Source organism: Camelus dromedarius, chromosome 5 (genome assembly GCF_036321535.1).
Source record: "Camelus dromedarius isolate mCamDro1 chromosome 5, mCamDro1.pat, whole genome shotgun sequence".
NCBI classification, from domain to species: Eukaryota; Metazoa; Chordata; class Mammalia; order Artiodactyla; family Camelidae; genus Camelus; species Camelus dromedarius.
The window spans coordinates 40,377,316-40,399,789 of record NC_087440.1 but is presented as its reverse complement, the minus strand read 5'-3'; the positions used below and the strand labels follow the sequence as shown (position 1 = coordinate 40,399,789).

General features: G+C 36.1%; 1 protein-coding gene across 7 annotated transcripts in view; it reads left to right on the top strand.

The window, feature by feature from the left end:
* The window catches only part of LOC105094164 (uncharacterized), a 35,006-nt gene that overhangs the window by 2,261 nt on the left and 10,271 nt on the right, over positions 1–22,474 (top strand). For 4 of the 7 annotated variants that reach the window (XM_064485896.1, XM_064485893.1, XM_064485895.1 and 1 more), the window contains exons 2-8: positions 11,543–11,664; positions 12,732–12,782; positions 13,282–13,420; positions 15,597–15,718; positions 17,395–17,505; positions 19,160–19,266; positions 22,107–22,197. In XM_064485896.1, the coding sequence (XP_064341966.1) occupies positions 11,543–11,664; positions 12,732–12,782; positions 13,282–13,420; positions 15,597–15,718; positions 17,395–17,505; positions 19,160–19,266; positions 22,107–22,197 (743 nt within the window). Of the gene's footprint in view, positions 1–10,451; positions 10,541–11,542; positions 11,665–12,731; positions 12,783–13,281; positions 13,421–15,596; positions 15,719–17,394; positions 17,506–19,159; positions 19,267–22,106; positions 22,198–22,474 lie in introns of all 7 variants that reach the window. The other 3 variants (XM_064485894.1, XM_010986130.3, XM_064485897.1) reach the window with 2 other exon arrangements.

Here is a 22,474-nt window from a genome sequence, read left to right as displayed (position 1 = left end):
ATGACATTTGCATTGACCCTTAAATAATTATAACTCTCTTTGAAGTTTTGTAGAGTTTATTGAAACAAAAATATCGATATATTGCTAACAGGTAAAATCACAATAATTTTAAATACACAAAAGGAAGAATAATATTTTTGGTCTCTGAAGGACTAGGGGAATTATCCTACCAAGACCTGGGGTCATTTAGGATCAGGCTGGTAGAACCAGAAGCTTGGACCAAGACAGAGCTAAGCACATGTCAGTGTATGATATAAACTGAAAATGTAGAAAAAAAAACGTAGGAGCCTACATTTACCTTGGTACAGTGTAGGCCAAAGATCTAGGAAACAAATGAGCACCAAAGGACGAACCAAGTCTGAGGGGCACAGCACACAAACAAAGATAACTGCCCTCACCGACAAATAAATAAAAGGAGCAAAAAACAAAACAAAAACAAAAACAAAAACATCAGGACCTCAGCTCATTGATTCTGATCTTGTGGCAGAGCATCTGTTCTTCTCTATTTCTTGTGTATGTGTAAAGTGGGCTCCTGATCTAATTTTCAAAGTGTAGGAGAGTGACTGCAATTCATTAAGTGAAGGAGCTGAGAGCCAGGATTGTAAGTGGTGTCCCCAATAAGCATATTAAAAATTACATTGGAATATATACCTGTTAACAAACACTATTCTGAAGCCTCTGAAGTTTTCCCTGAATAAGCACATACAAATAAGGAAGGCAAACCAACAACTCATGAAAGTTTCTATTAAGAATCAAGTTACAAAGGATAGAAAATTAGGTTTGCTGTAAGAAAATTAATAAAATCATTAAGAAAATGTTTAAATGCTTAAAGAAGATAACGGTAGGTACCTAGAAGCTTTTAGAAGCTTCTCTGTGTCCTCTATTTTAAATACATCTTCACTGAGCAGCAGCTACAGAGCTGTTAGAGTTCCTTTGAAATTCCCACAGATCTGAAAAACAAAGCCTGGCATCTAGTTACATTTGTGAAACGGCATACTACTCCAATTCTATATGATATTACCGCTAAGGAAGTTTCCACATTAACTTAAAGTTTTTCCAATCTTTATTAAAGCCATATGAATTTGAGAGTTATCAAGTATATGAGGTAAATAAAATAGATTGTTTTCTATCAAATAAGCAAAAATAATTGTACTTTTCTCTTTATTGCATTTGTTGTATATTAAAAATGACCATGATATGTAAAAAGAATAATATATCATGAACAAATGGCTTTATCCCAGAGTGCACTGTTGGTTTAACATTAGAAAATCAATAAATGTAATTCACTATTTAACTAAAAAGAAAAACTATGATTATCTCAAAAGACGTAGAAAAAGCATCTGACAATATCCAACATCTTTTCCTGATAAAAACTCTCATCACACTAGGAATAGAAGGAAACATTCTCAACCAGATTAAGGGGATCTATGAAAAATCTGCAGCTAATATCCACTTAATGCTGAAAGACTAAATTCTTTCCTGTAAGAACAAGGGTAAGATAAAGATTTGTACTCATCCCTTCTAGACAGTATCATAATAGAGCTTCTAGCCAGTACAATATAGCAAGAAAAGAGGGAGGAGGGAGGCATCTCAATTAGAAACAGGTGACTGGATAAACAAATTGTACTTTATTTTTATAATGGAACACTACTTGGCAAATAAATGGAATGACATGTTCATATGTGCAGCAACCATGGATAAATTTTGCTAAGTGAAATAAGCCATACTGAAAAAGACTGCATACTGTATGATTCCACTTATGTAAAACTAGGAAAATGCACACTGATCTATAGTGACAGAAAAATAGATCTCTGACAGCTGGGTTGCAGGGTGGGATTGCAGAGAAGGAGGGATTCCAGAGGGGCATGAGGAGACATTGGGGGATAATGGATATGTTCACTATCTTGATTGTAGTAATGTTTCATGGCTGTACACAAGTCAAAACTTACATAATCGTACACTTTAAATATGTACAGTTTATTGTGTGTCAATCCTACCTCTATAAAGCTTTTTCTTTTTTCTTTTTTCTTTTTTTAACGGACGCAAGTTCTTTGACCCTCATTCCATGAGTGGTCAGGTCTGTATTTTCTCTGCTTCAATCTGGGTGGGCCCTGTGACAACTTTGGCCAATAGAATATGGCAGAAACGACACTATGCCAGTTTCAGACCCAGGACTTAAGAAACTGGCAACTTCTACTTTCTGCCTCTTGAATGCTTGCTCTGGGAAAAGCTCACCATCATTTATGTAGTCTGCTACCCTGAGATTGTCATACTGTCAGGAAGCCCCAGCTAGCCTATGGAGAGCAAGATGCTCAACCAGCCTGTAATGTTCCTGCCATCCTAGCCTAGGCACGAGACGTGTGAGTAAAGAAGCCATCTGCGATATCCAGCCCAGTTAAGCCTTTGTTACGAATAATGTTGCTGTGAACATTCATGTGCAGGTTTTTGTGTTAACGTAAGTTTTCATTTCTCTGATGAAGTCCAAGAGGGCAATTGCTCAGTCATATGGTAAGTACATTTTTAGTTTTATAGAAAGTACCTAAATGTTTTCCAGAGTGGTTGTACAATTTTACATTTTCACCAGCAATGCATGAGTAATCCAGTTTCTCTGCATCCTCACCAGCATTTGGTATTTTCAATATTTTTTATTTTAGCCATTCTGATAGTCATGTAGTGACATATCACTGGGTTTTAATTTCCACTTCCTAAATGATGTTGAATGTCTTCTCATATGTTTATCTGCCATTTGTATATCCTCTTTGATGAAATGTCTGTTCTTCTCTTTTGCCCATTTTCTATTGTATTTTTATAGTGTTGTTTTGAGAGTTCTTTATCCTAGCTATAAGCTCTTTGTCAGTTATGTGGTTTGCAAGTATTTTCTCCCAGTCTGTAATTTGTCTGTTCATTCTCTTAACAGAGTTTTTCAAGGCAAAAGTTTTTAATTTTGATGAAGTCCAATTTATCCACTTTTCTTTCTTTGATGCCAAATTTAAGAACTCTTTGTTTGGCTCTAGAGCCTGAAGATTTTCCTAAGCTGCTTTTTTTCTTTTTATTTAAAATTATACAACAGTATATTAGTTTCAGATCCTATGGTTTTGGGGTTTTTTTTTTTCCCTAAAAGAATTGTGGTTTTGTGTTTTACATTTAATTCTTTGATCCAAGTTAACTGTTGTATAAAGTATAAAGTTTAAGCTGAAGTTCATTTTTCCCCCTATAGATGTCTTTGCTTCAGCACCATTTGTTGAAAAGGCTGTCCTTTCTCCATTGAATTGCTTTCGCATCATTGAAAATCAGCTGGGTGTTTTTGCTGGGATCTATTTCTGGATCTTCTGTTCTCTTCCAGTACCATACTCTCTTGATGACACTAGCTATTATTATTTAAAAATGTGTTGTTTAACTTCCAAGTATTTGGAGATTTGCCTTTTGTTTTACTATTACTTTGGCTCCATTATGGTCAGAGAAGATACTCTGTATGATTTCAGTTCTGTAAAACTTACTGACATTTGTTTTATGACTCAGGATATGGTTTATCTTGGTGAATGTTCTGTGGGTAATTAGAAAAAAACTATGTATTCTACTTCAGTTTAGTGAAGCATTTTATAAATATCTATCAGATCTTGTTGGTTGATGATATTTTTCAGTTCCTCGGTATCTTTGCTGATTTTCTGCCTAGTAGATCTATGAGTTGCTGAGGGTGGGTGTTGAAGTGCCCAGCTATAATTGTGGATTTGTCTCTCTCTCCTTTCACCTCTGTCAGTTTTTGTTTCATGTATTTTATTTATTTATTTTAATGTATTGTGCTTTTATTTATTTTGGGTTGGGGGGAGGTAATTAGGTTTACTTATCTTTTAGAGGAAATACTGGGGATTGAATCCAGGACCTTGTTGCTAAGCTTGCATTCTATCACTTGAGCTATACCCTCCCTTCCTTGTTTGATGTATTTTGAAGCTCTGTTGTTTGGTGTATGCACATTTAAGATTGCTATGTCTTCTAGATAAATTTATCCTTTTATCATTATGTAATATTCTTCTTTGTCCCTAATAATTTTTTGTTTTAAAGTCTACTTTATTTCATATTAATATAGCCACTCCTGTTTTTTCAACTAATGTGTGCACAGTGAATTTCTTCTGTCCATTTACATTCAGTCTTCCTGTCATGTTCAAAGTGAGTTTCTCTTGACAGCATATAGTTGGGTTGTGGTTTTTTTATTTTTTGTTTTTTATTGAAATGTAGTTGACTTACAGTGTTAGTTTCAAGTCTACAGCAAAGCATTTCATTTATACATATACATACACACATATTTTCAGATTCTTTTCCATTATAGCTTATTACAAGAAATTGAATATAGCTCCCTGTGCCATACAGTAGGTCCTCGTTGTTTATCTATTTTAAATGTAGTAGTGTGTATCTGTTAATCCCAAACTCCTGGTTTATCCCTCCCCCACCTTTCCCCTCAGGTAATGATAGTTTGTTTTCTGTGTTTGTGAGTCTATTTCTGGTTTATAAATTTGTATCTTTTTTTAGATTCTACATATAAATGATATCATACAATATTTGTCTTTCTTTGTCTAATTTACTTCACTTAATATGATAATCTCTAGGCCCATCTATGTTGCTACAAATGGCATTATTTATTCCTTTTTATGGCTGAGCAATATTCCACACCACATCTTTATCCATTTATCTGTCAGTGGACATTTAGGTTGTTTACATGTCATGGCTATGGTAATATTTACTCTGTTTTTAACCATTCTGTTGGCCTTTACTTTCAAAAGTACCAAGCCTTCTTCTGCGATTTCCTTTCTGTTGGAGAGTTTCCTATACCCATTCTTTAAGGGTAGGTCTACTGGAAACAAATTCTTAGATTTTCTGCGTCTGAGGATGTCTTTTCTCCTCCATACCTGAAGGATAATTTTATCAGATATAAAATTCACAGTTTTTGGCCCTTTTTTTCCCAGCATTTAAAAATTTTGTAAGTTCTCAACTCCCATGGTTTCAGATGAAAAATTCACTATCATTTGAATTGGCGTTTCCTTGTAGGTAGTGAATGATTTCTCTCTGGTTGCTTTTAAGTTTTGTTCTTTGTCTTTTGTTTTTAGAAGTTTATGATATGCTCTTGTGTAGATTTCTTTGGGTCTGTCATACATGGAGTTTGCTTAGCTTCTTATAGCTGTATAGGTTTATGACTTTCACCAAATTTAGGGAGTTTTTAGCTATGTTTTTTCCAAACTTTTTTCAGCCCAACGTTCTTTCTCCTATTTCTGGAACTCTGATACTAATGTTAGAGCTTCTGTTATTGTCCCACAGATCATTGAGACTCTGTTCAATAATTTTTTTTAGTCTGCTTTCTCTCTGTTGTTCAGATGGAGAAGATTTTATTGATCTGTCTTCAAGTTTACTGACTCTACCCTCTTCAATTCTACTCTACTATTGAGCCCATCTAGCAAGTTTTTTAAATTTTTGATGATTGTTTTTTCAGTTTTATAATTTCTTTTTTTTTTTTTTATAACTTCTGTTGCTTTGCTGACATTTTGTTTTTTCACTTGTTACAAGATCATTCGCAACTACTTATTGAAACATTTTAATGATGGCTGCTTTAAAATCTTTGTCTTATAATCCAAATTCTGATTAATTTGGATATTAGCATCTGGATTTTCAAATTATGGTTTTTCCTGTTCTTGGTTTAAGTGACTTTCCATTGTATCCTGATTACTTTAGATATTAAGTTGACTCTTGATCCTTTTCAAATCTTCTACCTTAGTGGCCAGGTGCGCTACTTAGATTTAAACTGTTGGTTCTGGACTACTTTTGTGGGCTGTAGCTCTGATAACAGTTTGGTTTTCAGTGCCCTTGCAGTGCTATTCAAGGCTGCTTCATTTTTTGGCCCTGCTGGGGCTCCTGATCAATTTATCCTGGTGTTGCCTTAGTGGGAAAAGACAGTTTCCTGGACCTCCTTTGTCATTGAGCTGCCTTCCACTGGTGGGGATAAGGGGAAAAGCAATACAGGACTTGGTTTGCTCTTGGCTACCTGGCAGAAGGCTGGGAGACCCTAGGCCTAGGTCTCTTTATCCTACTGGGTAGAGGGCCCTGAGACAGCAGCCTCCCCTGATGCTACTTGACAGCCTGCCACTGCCCCAGGTGTGGAGTAGGGATTAGGGCTCCCCAGTACATCTCTATTGTTCTTCCCCTTTACTGGTCTTCGGTGAGAGAGAGATCAGGCTTTTCTTATTTTGTGTTTTGTTTTGTTTTTTTCCACCTCTGACTGTTGGTAGTTCTGGGATGGAGGCCTCTCTAGGGCCCAGTCTTGGCTACATAGAAGATAAAAAGAAAACCAGGAGGGAATTCACTGTAGTGACCTTCCTTCCATAAGTCCTGAGGTCCCTAGAGAGTTTACCTTTGTTCTAGTTTTCAGAATCCTTTATGGTTGCCTGTTGAATTATTTCCAGGGTATTTAATTATATTTAGAAGAGAGGAGCAGGAGGAAGTGAGAGAAGTTGCCATCTTGTCTGGGACCAGAAGTCCCTCAACAAATTTTAAAAATTTGAAAAGGGACTTCAGAGTAATATATGATGTGAATGGTAGTAGAAAATATGTAACCAAATGTTTAATTATGTATCGTAAGTCATTAGAGGTAAGGATATGGGTGAGTGAAGGCCAGGGGTTGAGGGTAAGAATTCAGGGAGGTGAAGTAACTTACACAGTCTCTTCTTGCAAAAAGCAAGGTCATAGAGTTAAAAGGAACAGTATGAACAGGAAGGAATATGGAAAACAACTGAGGAGATTTGCCTGCCTTGAACAAAAATGATGTTAGAGAGTAATGAAAACAGAAAATAGAGGGGAGGATATAGCTCAAGTGGTAGAGCGCATGCTTAGCATGTACAAGGTCCCAGGTTCAATAACCAGTACCTCCTCTAAAATAAACTGACAAACAAACAAACTGACCTAATTACCACCTCTCCTCCCCTGGTCAAAAAAAGTAAAAATTAAAAATAAATTAAAAATAAAAAAAAAAAGAAAATGGGATGGTTAGACTCAGGTGATATAGAGGGCCTTAAAAGTCTAGAATGAGATTTGATACATTGAAAAATTGTAAGGAGAAGGAGAGAAGTGAAGTTTAAGCAAGATTAGTTTAAAATAGGTGTGCTGTCTATATATTATAGTGGGGAGAAACTGATAATCAAGGAGCTAATTATAACTTTGTAGTGGTATTCTAAGTGTGAGGTGGTGACTGCCTACGAGGGGGGTAGTTGAAGATAAACAGGGGAGTAGGATGCAAAAGAGAAAGTGATGGGTCTTGATACCTGCCTAGATTTAAAAAGTGGGATTTGATTCATAGATTGTCAGCTTTGGTGACTTCTCTTCCCCATATATTTAATTAAATATAAGTAGGAAATTTTTAAAGAATAAATTTTGTTCTTTAGAGAAGCTGTTCTTTCTCCACTCTCTTCCCACCTACATATGTAATTTGAGAAAAACTTTACTGTCCTTAGGCAACTGATTAACACCTTTCTTTAATCTTTTTCCAAGCAACGTACTGTTACCACACATTCTGAAATAGCTATTACACATGTTAAAAGATGTTCAGCCTCACTAGTAATTAAAGAAATGCAGATTAAAACAACAAAGTTTGTTTTTATCGTAATATTCAATGCTGTAAGGCTTTAATAAAACACATATTCTTTTCTGATAGAGTAAATTGGTATAATCTTTCAGGAAAGAAACTTGACTGTATATAGCAAAAGACTTTAAAATGTTTAAGTATTTCTACGTCTAAGAATTTATAGTAAGGAAATAAATGCAAAAAGATGATTTATGCCAAAATGTTCATTGCAGTGTTCCAAATTTTTCACATTTATAACTATATCTAAATGTATGGTAGTAGGAGTAAATAGCTAATTAATATGCCTATGGTGCACTATTCACCTTTAAAAATAATGTTTTAAGGAATTTAATTTTAATAAAGTAAATACTTATGATATGTTAAATGAATTCCAGTTTTACACACTTCAGTAAAATCCTATCATATCATGCCTTTTTGACCTGTTTTATAGCCATTTTTAGGGCAAAAATGTCTTACACTTCTAGTTATTCGCCAACCACTACACAATAAAACTAATTTTAGCCTTTTTGAGCCAAAAATTTCCACAGTGCCTTACATATGGTGCTCAACAAATATTACCTATTACTAGGAAAATTCTCTTAAGAATTTTCTTCGTAGAAAAGTATACATATTTATGTATACAACCAAGCATACACCTTTAAATCTTTTATGGACTACGTAAAGCCCATGTACAGATCCTCTTAACTAGGACCATGGTGGAGAACCCCTGTTAGAACTGAAGAAGTCTCTTTTGAACCTTGAATGTAGCTGGATCAGAGTTTGTTGTCCAGAATAAGGGGTGCCAGTTCTCACTTTCACCTGATATCCTTGGGATTGAGGTAAGACAAATTCAGTCTTCAGTTAATACTGCCTTTTTTAAATGACTGAGTAATTTAACACATATTTTCATAATATTTCTCATTTTGACTGGTGATGCTCACATTAATTGGGGATTTGACTCCCATAAACATATTTAACTAGGGTGATAGCTGGAAATGTATTGTGATGGTTCAGAATTTGCAACCCTTCCCATCTTTCATTTTGCCAGCTCCCTAGATCTTCACATATGACAGTTTAAGATGTTTCACCACCACCACCACCATCCTTTCCAAGTCTATTAATAACCCAGTAGCAGTAGCAATCAGAGCCCTAGACACTACAAAATGATAGAAGAGGAGAATAAGCTAAGGTATTCATGGTTAGAGAATTAGATCGCCAAATTGGGTTCAGTTCCAGGGCCACATTTAAGGGGGCTGTTGAACAAGTGCAGAAGATAGCAACCGGATCTCAGAGGATGTGATGTCCCACATCACATGAGGAACCATGCTCAGAGCTAGGGAGAAGGGAAGACTACGGTAGTGACAGGCCAGCTCCTTCTTCACTACCTTAGAGAGACTATATGCTTGAGTAACAGTTCAGAGCTAGACTTACATTCACTTCCCAGCTCTACCACTTTCAGGCCACTATGGCCTGAGACAAGTAACTTAACCTCTGACTTCAGATTCTTTTTTTGTTATGAAATAGAAATGATAATAGTACCACATGTAGGATTCTTAGGACTAAATGACAGTGTTTGAAAAGCAGTGCACAAAGTTTAGCATGCCTTAACTGCTCATTCAATAAATGTCATATAGCATTAAAAATGGTGATTCCTCTCAGGCTGAAATGAGAAAATAAGTCGATGTTACAGAAAGGCAGACTCTGGCTCAGTGTATGGAAGAAATGCTGTCCCTGAATATGTTCAGTTGAAGACTGGACAACTGTCATACGTCAGGGATACCTAGAGGGAGTCTGCCATTTGGTAATAGGTTGTAGTCTAAGTTCCCTTCCCACCGTAGGATTCTGTTTTTATAAGGCCGATCGGCATGAAAACTATGCATTCTTAACGTGGTTGTTTATGTTACAGAATTAAATCCAAAGAAGTTGGGCTATGAGATTTTAGTTTGATATCTTAGTTTGATATGAGATTTTTATTGGCTTCTTCAATTACGCCATTTACAAATTGAGAGAACTTGCTAAGAACCACTGGTATGAGTGAGATTATTGGAATTAAATGTGAGTCACCGAGGCTTCCAGACAATTTTCTGTCTATGGAGGGAATTAACACCTTGAGAAAATTTAACTGGATTTTTAAAATATAATTTAAAAAAAGTTTTTTTTTTTTAATATGTCACAGATGCTGTTTAAGTTCCATCTAAAACAATTTGGAATGAATCTTAATAGTATTTTTGTTTCTCTATAATTTATATTCTGCCTCCTACTGGAAATAATTTGAAGCCACAACTTAGAACATTATACTAGATGGGTGAGGAAAGAAAAAAGAGCTAAAAGTCCTTTCTGCATTAGTTCAGGGAGCCAAATAATATATCTTCGTATTAACTACTATTTCTCAAAGGGGAGTTATGCAGAGAAAAAACCTCTGGATCTATGTATGGGACACAGTGGAAAAAGTGAAAAGGAAGACTACCTTTATTTAGAAGCAGAAAACCTAGGTTTATTTCTCGTGCTGCTGTTGTCCTGCTTTGCAGCTTTTCATAATTCATCTAAACTTCAAAGACTCAGTTACCTCCTCTGTAAGTCAGAGGAGAATCTTGCCTTGTCTTCCTCACGTGGATGTTATAATACTTAAATGACCTAGTTTCTATATGAATGAGCTTTGTAAACTATAAAATATTACCAGGATTTTAATTGTTATTTGTGACACGAAAATAGCGTTCTGATCCAACACAAGAGTTATTTTATGTTTAAGAAGGAAATCATGAACTTACTTAAAAGCAACCAAAGACTGGAGGGCAGGGCATGTGGAGATGGATGATATTTCCTTCAGGATCTCCTTGTTTTCCTTTTACAGCTATTTTAAAACGGTAGGAAAAACACAATCCCCTTGAGGTCCTTTTACTCTGGCAAGAATTCAATATAAGAAAATCTTTAAAGAAAAAGGTAAAATATTTTCATTAGTACTCTTTTCCAGTCTATATTAGGCATTCAGGCCATTAGCTAATTTTTAGAGTATTTTACTTCCAGAGAAGTCACATTGTATTTAAAATTATATATGAGCTGCTTAGAAATCATGCTTCTTTAGAGCTAATTAAAAAAAATTTTTAAACACGCAGATAAGTTGAAACAACAGAACACTGAACACAGCTTTTCTACCCTCACCTAGATTCACCAACTGTCACTTTCTTACCTTCTCCATCTTTATTGCTATAGACATACGCACGCACACACTCCCCTTTTTGTCAGATCACCCACAGCCATCAGAAATGTGCTGTTTTAATGACCATTTTATCTGCTGTTCAAATGCAGCAGAGCAACATGATTCTTGTAAAATATAATTATTATATAGTTGGTGCCAGCTGTCAGTACTTATTATCTGAAGTCTTGGGTACATTTTATTGGAGGCAGGGGTACTCAGATTAAAGTTACCTTCTTAGTAATCCCTGCATGTGCCCCCTAAGCTTGTAAGATCTATATGGTCAGAGAAGGAATATTTAACCACTTACTGGTAAGTTTAAGACCCTAAAAACTTATGGCAGTGCTTCTTAAGTAAAAATAAAATAGTCAAAGTACTACATATTTTTAAGTGCCTTTGTTGTTCTATATAACAGGCTGAAATAGTCAAGTTTTATATTTTCAAGCAGTTTGGAAAAAGAAAAACACAGTGTTTTAAATGGAACATTTGTTCAAATTTCAGTATTTCATTGGTTAAAAGGTTTATTTATTATAAATTGGTGCTATCTGATGGAAAATACCCATCCATTGTAATCGCTTAGTCCAGGAAGAACTACCACTGTAAAAGCTGTTTCTGGGGGAGGGTGTAGCTCAGTGGTAGAGCGTGTGCTTAGCACCTACGAGGTCTTGGGTGCAATCCCCAGTACCTCTGTTGAAAATCATCATCATAATAAAAATTTTTAAGCTATTTCTTTCCTTTTTTTTTTTCAGGAGATTTTGATGAATTCACTCAAGACAATAATGACATTATGTTGAAAAACATAGCAGAAGACCTTCGGAATTGCTTGCCCCTAGAAACCATGCTTTCCTCAGAACATCTAGCCCTCCAAAAAGTAAATACATTGGTTAATTTACTCCTAGTGCTACTTAAGGGTTCTCCTCTTCTTCCCTAACCCCCTAGCCTTTCTAGTCTGATCAGTCCTGAATTCTGCTTTTTCATTTGATGCCTCAACCATGTCCCCAATTCTTGAGTCTGTAACCCTCTGGTTCCCTAGTACCATTCATTCAACAAACATTTTTTGAAGGTGTCCTGTTTGCCAAGCACTCCAAACCCCCTCCAATATCAAGGAAGGCCCAACAGTAATCTGTCCCTACCTACATCATTGTCCTGGTTTTCTCTCCCCTGTTCCATTTCCCTGGCTTTTATCAAGGGTGAAGTTCACCCCTTTGTTTCCTTCTCCTACTTTTGCATTGCACAGTTTTTGCTTATTCTTCTATTCTGTTATTCCGTGAATTAGTTCTCATTTTTCTTCACCACATAACCCCCTTATTCAAGTCCCTTCAAGTCCCAACTCTTATGGAATATGTAAGCTATGGATATTGTTTCCTAAAGCAAAGCTAATACTAATAATTTCTTCTCCCACTAATTTGAAAATAGCGGCCCTCCATGTGGTTTTTTTAGCACGTAAATTCCTGAGCAGAGGCACTAAATCCTGTACATTTTTAGTCATGCTGTGCACATTGTGAACACTCACTAAATCTTAGTAAACATCCAGTCATTCATAGGAGAAAAGTAACGGATGGTATAAAAACTAAGGGAAGGGTAGGGTATAGCCCAGTGGTAGAATGCCCATTACCTCTATTAAAAAAAAAAAAAATTTGTAATCCTTTGGATGTTATTAATAAAACAATCTTACCAGTATCATGATGTAATTTACTATAAAATGAGATAAAGGTATTCATTACATGTTAATGGTAGACCCACAATCCCCTATCCCAACAAACTTTGGGTTTTTTTCTTCCTTTGTTTCCTTCTGGTCCTTGTATTTGTTCATATATTTTACATACTTATAATATAGATGTGTGTGTAGACGTAGATACAATTTTTTAGATTTCCAAGGCGCTAGGTTGATGCTCTATTACTGTTAAAGTAGGAGGAATCATGTTTTTCTCTCTGTAGCTGCTTGCTATTGTATCACGTACCAGCAGTATTATTAAAGAGCCATTATTTGTAAGTACTAAGTTTTACTAACATTTTTTTATTATTTGAAAACTTTGCTTCTGGGCAAAGATTACTTGCTAAGTGTTTTAATGGGTCACTGACGTGTAGGACTCAGACGTCCTGGTATTAGTTTCAGTCCTTCCCCCTCTTAACTGACTAGTGTCATTTCTTTGGAGAAACCTCTCTGGGTATCAGTTTCTTTGTTTGTAAAATATACTACTTAGGATGGACAAGATGTTCCCAAAATACTCCTTTCAACTAGAATTTTTATCTATTTCTCATATCCATGTTTTGCATCATGACAAGTCAAACAAAAAGTTGCTAGTGTTTCAGAAATAAAACGGAAGGAGAGCAGAGTTGCTGACTTCCATAAGCGAAACGTCTTTCTGGGCCTTGTTTTTGCTCTCAGAATTTCAGCATATGAACCACTGATGTTTTGCCTTATTTAGCAATAAAAAGAGACTTCTTTGTACTTTGTTTCTTTTGATGTTTTTCTTCTCTCCACCAGATACAGCAGCAGCCAGAACCCACAGTTCACGTTGATGCATTCCTTTATGATGAAGACTTTATTGATTCATTATGTGAGGAAGGAAAAATGAGCAGAAATTACTGTACAGTATGCGGCTCGCACCAGACGGCACCTTTAGGTGGGCACTCAAGCTTGCAAACCTGATGACTTCGTGTGTTCTTTTCCTTACATGTCATGAGTATGCAAATCCTTGACCAAGCATTCACTGTTTTTTGAAAGCAAAAGGCCAGCTTGGATGTACAGCCATTACCAATTTCTGCAGTCGGGGAAATTAAATAGCAACATTGCCCAGGGAGGCTAGGCCACTTCATGTCTCTCAGGAGGATATTTCTGCTTTTCACAGAAAATATTTAATCAGAGGTGACTTTTCAGGTCCAGAAACTAATCATAAATGATTGAGTACAGGGAAACTGACTCATACTTTCCATACTCAAAAGATTCATAGTTGACCATAGTGCTGATTTATTTACAATGAGAAATGTAACCGTCAAGGGGGCTGAAAACATTCTCCTTATAGAAACATTTACTTGAGAGGTCAGATAATAATCAGATACTGTTGGATGGCCACGGACTCAAGACAGAGATAGATAATCTTGGGAAAGAGTTTATTCAGACCATGATTTGACCTAGTGGAGCATCTCTGGTCTGTGACACAGAATAGTGACAATCTCCTGCATCTCTGCCCCTCTGATGCAGCACCTGTTTCAAATGGGAAACTAGACTGACTCCGTGCTGCTAATGTATTAACTTTTCTGTTAATATATTTTTTGTCCAAACTGGATATGATCGTCTAGGCTGTTACTTTAAACATGCTGTTTCAGTCTCCCTGCTCACTTAGATTTAGAGATAGTGCTTAAAGTGGGCTACCCTTCCAGGTAAGTAATATTGTGCTCATATTACTGATCTTAGATAATAGTACTCTCAAAAGTCAACTACTACCAAATTTGTAATATGTTGCTAATAAAGATATACTGTATCTGTATTATAGTTGGGGATTAAACCACCCTGGTTTACTGGTTTAATATTCTGTTTTTAGATAACACTTAATGATTTCTGTTTGAGGTAGTTGAAATTCACAGAAGAGAAAAGGACTTAGACATGAACAATGGAGGGAAAACTGAAAAGTGAAGTATAAATATAACACCATATCAGAGCTAATTTATAGAAATTTATAGAAGAGCTGTGCTCGACAATTAAAAATTTGGAAATTAGGATGCATTTTTTCATAAAAATCAGGTTGTAAATAGTGACCGGGTCCCCAGGCCAGCCCACATACCTGTAATGAACCTGAAAAGGCTATCACCACGTGGGACCCCTCTTCCCTATACGAAAGGGACTTGTCTCCCAGCAAACACTAAGGATGACTCCATAGCCCGGGGCAGAAGCACGGGCATGTCACAGAGGGCAGTGTGGATGAGGGGAGGTAGGGACTATGGTGGTTAAAGCCTACCCCCAACCCCGAGGTGTTATTTCTGAGGCTGACTCACACCCTTTATTTTCTTCCGGGGGATTAGCCTGCCTGCTTCCATTTTCTTGGCCACCATTCATTAGTTATGATCAAAGTTTCTGCCCTTTCTGACCATTATATTATGCAGAACACGGTAGAGAAAGTCTTTGGGTTACTTCCATATCAGACAAAATAGACTCAGGTTCTCCCAGATGGTTTGTTACAGAAATAATGGAGTGAGAAGATGGGTTAGGAGGCTAGAAGTTACAGTAATTGGACTAAGGACAATAAGGATGAATTAGGAGTATCTTAGCCTCCTTCCATCTCACCCCTCTCCTGCACTCCAGAACACACTTTAGGTTGGTCAGGGCTGCCACTTGGTTCCACTCCAGAGATAGTCATTCGTTTGGTGATTTATAGGCTGTGCAGCAAGAGGGGGCAGCTGTGCGGTTGGCTTGGGGTAGGGTGAGAAAGCCAGATGGTGTGGAGTTAGGGAGCAGTCACGGGGAACAACAGATCAGAGGGAGAGGAGGAAGGGAAAGACCAAGGACACCCTACGCAGCAGCAAAACGGAAATGAGGGGCTCAGGATAGGGTCAGGCAGCTGAGGAGACATTCCCTATAGAGGCCTTTTCATTGTTAGAGACTTCATATTTGTTCTTGTCTAATACAACTCGGAGTGAATGAGTGCAAAACTATCACGTTAATTTTTTCTAAATAACCTCTGAATGGCTTTCATTGATTAAGAAAAACATGAAATATACTTTATGGTGAAAGAATTAGAAACCCAGAATGGAATTGTTAATCCCCAAGCAAAATTTGATGTTGACTCTGTTCTAATTCTCCAGGGTTTATTTCTCATTCCTTCTCTCTCATGGAATTGAAGTTCATTTATCATCATGTACTCCCTGATCTGTCGGAAAAGATCTTGGTTGATGTTGGCTCCAGGCTTGGCACGGTCCTCTATGGGGTAAAGTCCAGCTTGTGGACATACTCAGCATTTGGAAATACTTTCTTCTCCTGCTAGCAACAGTTTTGCCTGCCACCATCCAAGGTGACAGCTTGGCTTTATTTTTTAGAGTAACAGAATAATACGGTTAAAATAGTGCATTAAATTTCGAATTTCAGAGACCACCTCTCTCATTTCCTTTACTAGTTGTCTCTGTGACATAATGAAAGGATATTAACAAAACAGAGACAGGTGACCCTCAAAACACTTTGCTATTTTGTCACTCACTACCACCCTTCTAACTCTGTTTTCTTTGTACTGTACTAAAATAATATACTGAGCTTTGATAAGAGCTCTTACAAAACTGACAAATTTGCTTCACCTAGGATATTGCATCTGGCCATAAGCAAGTCATTTAACACCTCTGGGCCTCAAGTTTCTCACCTGTAAGCAAGCAGACTAAATGATATCCAAGGCACAGCTTGCTCCAGTTTTCTGTGTTCCAAAGTTTAGATGTAAACTTTTATTTCTGAAATAACCACCTCAATGTGGCTTTTTTTTTTTTTAAACTCAAATCATGAGTATTTTTAATGTTTTTAAATGATTTCATTAAAAAACTTAAATGTGGTTTCTGGTTGTCATTAACAGACTTGTTAAAACATGTGGCCAACAGCAGTAGAGGTTCATGCCAGAAACAGGCCCTATCATTTCCCAGCACCACTGCCTGCTCTACACAGAAACAGTTAACTCTTTAAGGCTTAATTTATTTTTCAATGTTGACGTTTATTCTATAATTAGGAAAGATAGCCATAATAAAAAGTACAGTGTGTCAGATGGTTTTATTTGGAGAACATTAGAGATTAGGATTGTCTACCATATTTTGTCCACTGCTGTTAATTTGTTGATTTGTTAGGAAAGTAGATAGCTGAAATAATTGTGGCTCTGCAGGTATTTGGCAGCATTAATGAATTTAAACATATTGTCATTTTTTTCCATATTAGGTCACTGGTTCAGTCATCAAAAAATTTTTGAATACTTCCATATGCTCTGTTGAACATATTCTAAAAACCCGTGATGAGCTATAAATATAAATTTGATTTACACATAGGTATTAGTTGATGTAAAAATCATCTTCAGAATATGCTTTGACCTTTTCTTCCACATTATTTTTGGTTATAACAACCAAAAATAGATACATAATAGTATGTAGCTAGTTCTCAGTGCTCCTCCTTGTTAACTAATGATCAGTTATCTTTGGCAGATTGCCAGACACTGGCTGACTTCCTCAGCCAAACAGGACACACCTCCAGCTACCCTCCTTTCGTGTCAGATTGCATTTTTGCCTGATGTAACTTACCAAGAAATTACAGAAATAGGGTATTAAAGACTCTGTATGTGATTACTTTTCTCATTTCCAACTTTTTTGAATGTACCATTTAATCAGGAAAAGTAAGAAACCTTTAAAAACAATTACTTTTAAATAATGAAAATGAATAAACTACAATCAAGGTCTTGATAAGTAAGAGCCTTTAAGTTCTTGAAGTTGTTTTACATAAATTATAAAATGTTATTTATCGTTCATTTTATTTTTCTTTGTTGAATTCTATTTTTTAAAGTTTAACTTTTTAAATTTCAAGTAGAAATAAACACAACTGAAAGTTAATTTTTTTGCATCATAATGTGTCTTCATATTTTAGGGTTATCTTTATAGTTCAGCATCGCAACTATATGGAGTAGAATTGAATGGAGACTTTTGCCAATTGCAGGAAATGGTCATTAAAAAATACCAGTTCACTGACAGAATAAAGGTACCCTTTTAAATATTTAGTCTGTTATCCATTGTATAGCATAATTTAGCCAAATTTCTTCTACATTGGAGTTGGAAAATCTTTTTGAATCTATTCTTAGCTGCTGTTCTGTAGAAACAGATTGAGTTAACTTAATATTTTAAAACATTAATAATAAAGGTTAATTATCATGTTCCACTCACATTTTTCTCTTCTTCCCCAATTAGAAAATAGAAATTTTTTTTCTTTATTTTCTTCACATCAACTGAAGTTTTGGTAACAACATTTTTGGATCTCTAGATATTGGTCAAGTGTATTTGATTAAATTCTGAATGTTGAAATTAAGCAAAAGGGTTAAGTAATGCTTGCAGTTCTTAATCTTCTTTTTCTAAGCTTTCAGGAGGAATTGCGGATGCCAGAGAATAGCAGTTCATGGGAGAATGATGCCCTGGATTGGGCTATGACAGAAATTTTCTCTTTTTCTTATACGTAAGGGGAAAATAACAGAAAAGGACAAAGGAAGCTTTTTGGTTAATGCAGGAATGAATCCTTACCATTTCAGTAGCGATCCTACGCCACTAGTGGCAGTGCACAGAAACACTGAGTATCTCAGGGTGTCTGTGTCAAGTGCAATCTGCTATCGGAAGACATATCTCAGTAAGACTGAGAAGGGTCTAGCCTTCCCCTTTTTTATAAAAGGAGATTTTTTAGTTCTCTCCCTCCTTCCATCCTTCCTTTTCTCTCTCTCTTTCATCTTAGAAATTGAGAGGCAAATGAGCAAAGAGAATTCATTGTCCAATAATAAATTCATGGATTTTTCTCACTATTCCATGTTTAATGAACAAGAACACACTGTTTTTACATAGTGAGAATCACATAACTAAAAGAAATATCAATTTACTTAGAAATTGAGATTTAAACATTCTGGATATTATTTATTTGTAGGGCTAAGTGCTTTTTTGGAAATAAATCATATGATACAAGGTATACTTCTCATTTTAAAATGAAAGTTATTTTCTTTGCTCTTGAGCAGATAAATGTTTCCTCTTGTTATCTTGCCTGTGGTCTACAAGACTTGTTGATTCTAGTCTTTGTTAATTTTTTGAGGTATATAGTTTTTAAATAAATTGTTTAGTTTGCTATCTTGGACAGTTAATACGTTCAAGTGAATTTTAGATGAAGAGTCGTGCAAGGCCAGTTAACGTAGTGTATTAACATTTTACAATTTATAAATTACATTTATAATTTCACATGGTCCCATTTGATTCTTTGAATCAGGACAAATATTACCCCATTTTATTTATGAAGACACTGACTACCCAAGTGTACAAACCTAGTTGATGATGGAGCCAGAATTTGAACCTAGGTCCTTGAACTCATAACTACTGATATAGTGGGGAAAGCTCTGAACTGGGAGTCAAAAGAGTGTAATTACGGCTATATAAATAATTCCATCTAAACCAAATTAAATTTGCCCAAGTTTATGGTTTTCATTAGATGTTAAGTGTCTCCCATAAGCAGTAGTGTTAAATACACTGTTCTTTCTCCGATTTTAAGAAGTGTGAACGTCCTGTGTTGCCTCACAGCATCATTGAACCAGTGGCTGTTTCTTAAGTGGTGGTATGATGCGGAGTCTTTGTTGTCTTACATGAACTCTTTCTTATTTCTTCTTTAGGTGCTTCACGCAGACATCTGTACGCAGGGCTCACTTCTGCAAAATGCTGATATTATTATAATGAATAATGTCTTTGAATATTTTCTTAATGAGGCAGAACAGGCCAGGTACATTATTTGTTCAAGCAAGAAATCTATTGTTAAAATATATCCAAGAAAGTATGAAAAGGGATTGGTAGAAACGTTTTCTTATTAAACTTTTTAAAAAATTACCTCACCTGTGAGATTATATTAATAAGGAAATGTGTTATGTGTGAAAGAAAAATAAAACTTTGTCTATTTTAACTTTGTAAAATATTATATCTAATTTTGAGTAGAAAAAAAATGATTATTATGACCCAAGCATTTGCTTAACAGTCAGGGATGCAGGAAGGTATTAAGTCCCAGTGGGTCTTCATACTTCCTCTTTTTTGCCTCAGCTTTCTTTTCTTTTAAAAAACATGTCATATGCTATCCTGTACCGAATGATGAGAATTAACTAATGGCTATAAATGACTATAAAATAAGGTATAAGAATATTAAGCTGGAAGACAGTGATTAATTATCAAATATTTAAAATGTCCTCAAGCTGGTAATAGTAGGTTCTTGGAGTTTATTCCACTATTCAAGCAATAGAAAAATTAGCAAATCTGTGATCACTTTCCTGACTTCTTATCAGGACTTAACAGGTTCCTCTAATTAGAAAATTCCTGTAGTCTGTAGTCTGAGACACTGATTTTCTGGCCAGTTAGGCTTGCTGACTTATTTATCATAATGACATATGTATACTTCACATGCAAGAAAGCTCCTTTCCATATATATGAAAGGGTTAGTGCATCCATGATGTTTCTACTGCTGAGAAATAAACATGCATAAAATTATAGGCAATGAGCAATTAATATGGAGTAGAATCTTGAATGACTAAACCTCTTTATCCTGCCATCCCTTCACCATCTATACTCTCTCTCTCTCTCTCTCTCTCTCTCTTTCACACACACACACACCCATTGCTTCTAGGTTAAGGCCAGTAAAAAATTAACAACTTAAATAGTTTAAAAGGAAACTGATTCAACAGAAAGCTAATCATATAGTCAAAGCTCAGCCAGAATGGGTGATGATTTTTGGTCACAGGCTAAATACCAGAAACACAACATGAACAAAGTAGTTTTAATCATAGTGCACTCTTTGAGCTTAATTTCCAGCGGGCAAAGTATGTTTAGCTTTTTACCTTTTTAAGTTAATGACCTGTGGCCAAAACCTTACACAGGTTTATGGTGTATAAAGAGTTAAAAGGGAAAAACACCTTCAACTCTTTGGAGATTCATATAGGAAGATTTTGAATGCTGGAGAATGATAAATGCTACTGGTCAGCTTGCTACCGGAAATACTGCATGTTTGGGTCGTTTTAAAAACTATCCTGGTACGTTCATTCACAAACTCTGCATGACTCACTGAATAGGTATTGACCACGTGTGTAGTTAGTTCAGTCATTTCTTCAAATTAGTCTAGTGCAGTGAGTTCTGAATACGGATATGTTATAGCCTCTCATGGTTAATATCTTCTCTTCGTCATAAATGACAGCACACAGGAGAAAGTTTAGGAGATAGAGCATTCTGTCCTGACAAAACTTACCGTGTACCTGTATTATTCTACGTTGTAGCAAGTAAAAGAGATGGCACAGCATATAGCCTCCAAAGATCTGTAATCTTGATCAGAACCTGAGGACAAGTGGAGATGATATTGCTATAGGAGTTAGCACATAAGAGAAAATAGAAACATATCATAATACTAGAAAACATACCCAGGAAAGGCTCAGGCTTCAGAAAAGCTAGATCTCATTACAGAGTAACACCCCAGGTTGGTAGAGTAATTCTTTAAAGGGTGCCTCTGTGTATTCTTTTCAGGAGGTGAAACATAGACAACTAGTATAATGACAGCTTATCAGAAACAGCAAGTGCTCTTTTGGGAGCCATGCACAACCATGCCAGTATACTCAGCTTCTTCATTCTTACTAAACTTGTAAAGTATGTAATTTCTAAGGAACTACATCAAAACAACAAACAGCTCTAGCCCAAGCACAGTGATAGTTATTATGCTACTAGGTTTTAGATCTAGCCTAAGAAAAAGAACATTTGTTATCATTTTGCCTAATAACCTCTATACCCAATAACCATTGCTATAATTAAAGGAAGTGCACGTGATACAGCTGCCCACCTGCCCCACTGCAAGGGTTGCACATCCCTGTTTTGCTTGACCTTTGTTCCTCAGTAGTAGGGTGTACTATCAAGACTCATGCACAGTGTAGAAATCCAGTTCACGTCTGCACTACAGGTTAGTCAGAACTGGTCACACGGACACTGCCCTCTGACACATGCACGTGGCATGCAGTCATGCTTTAAACTTTGCTAATCCCACTGAACTCAGGTGCCGTATTGTCCATAAATCTTCGCACTGAATATTTCTGACGTCAAACGAAGTATGATTTCACTCTTGGTGTTATTTTAAAAGATCTAATCTAGGTATTACATACTTTTATCATTAGGCTTTACTCGTTTTCTGTCTTCTATGGCCCTTCTCCATGACTCTTCCCCACTTCCACCCCTCATCCCTGTTCCATTCTGCAGAAATTTTGACAGTTCATAAAGAATTTAAGGGGTTTTAACCCTATCCAGCTTTGACTTCTGCATCAGTTCTGAAAATTTCCTTTTGGCGTTACTCACAATCCCTTGTATTAACCCCAATCTCCATCTTGTTAAATCTCTTCAATGCTGTCACTTAACAATTTGGCCAACACTAGAAAATTTACCAATTTCTAGTATGTTGCTGTGATCCTATTTCCTGCTGACAAACATTTTTGCCCATCTGGAATATCACCTGTGCTGCATTTTATTTTGTTCATCCTCACTTAAAAAAATAAAAAATCCAATGTCTGGTAAAACCTAACGTAGTAAGTTTTTAATGTGTTGTAGAGCCTGGGACTACATCAGCCATAATGTAAGGAGACGGGGATCATTACTAGTGACAGTACCAAGTCTTGAAGAGTCTCTCTCAGGTCTTCAGGTAGGTAAGCCTCCTTCCCAGCATTTTCATTGTCAAAACTTTTCTCCCCTTTTCTGATAGCTGTTAACAGTGTTCTAGAAGTGTTCAGTCTGAATATAGTGACAGATGATAGACTAGCAAGGCCTTATGGCTTAAGAACCGATTTGTGGTTTGTTCACTGGCCTTAAGAGCTCTGAAATTGTAATTCTGGTTTTGATATAGAGTACTTTGCTTCTCCACCCAATTTTTCCAACTGTGCAGGTACAGTTTTAGGTTAGCAAATGCTATTATGTATTTG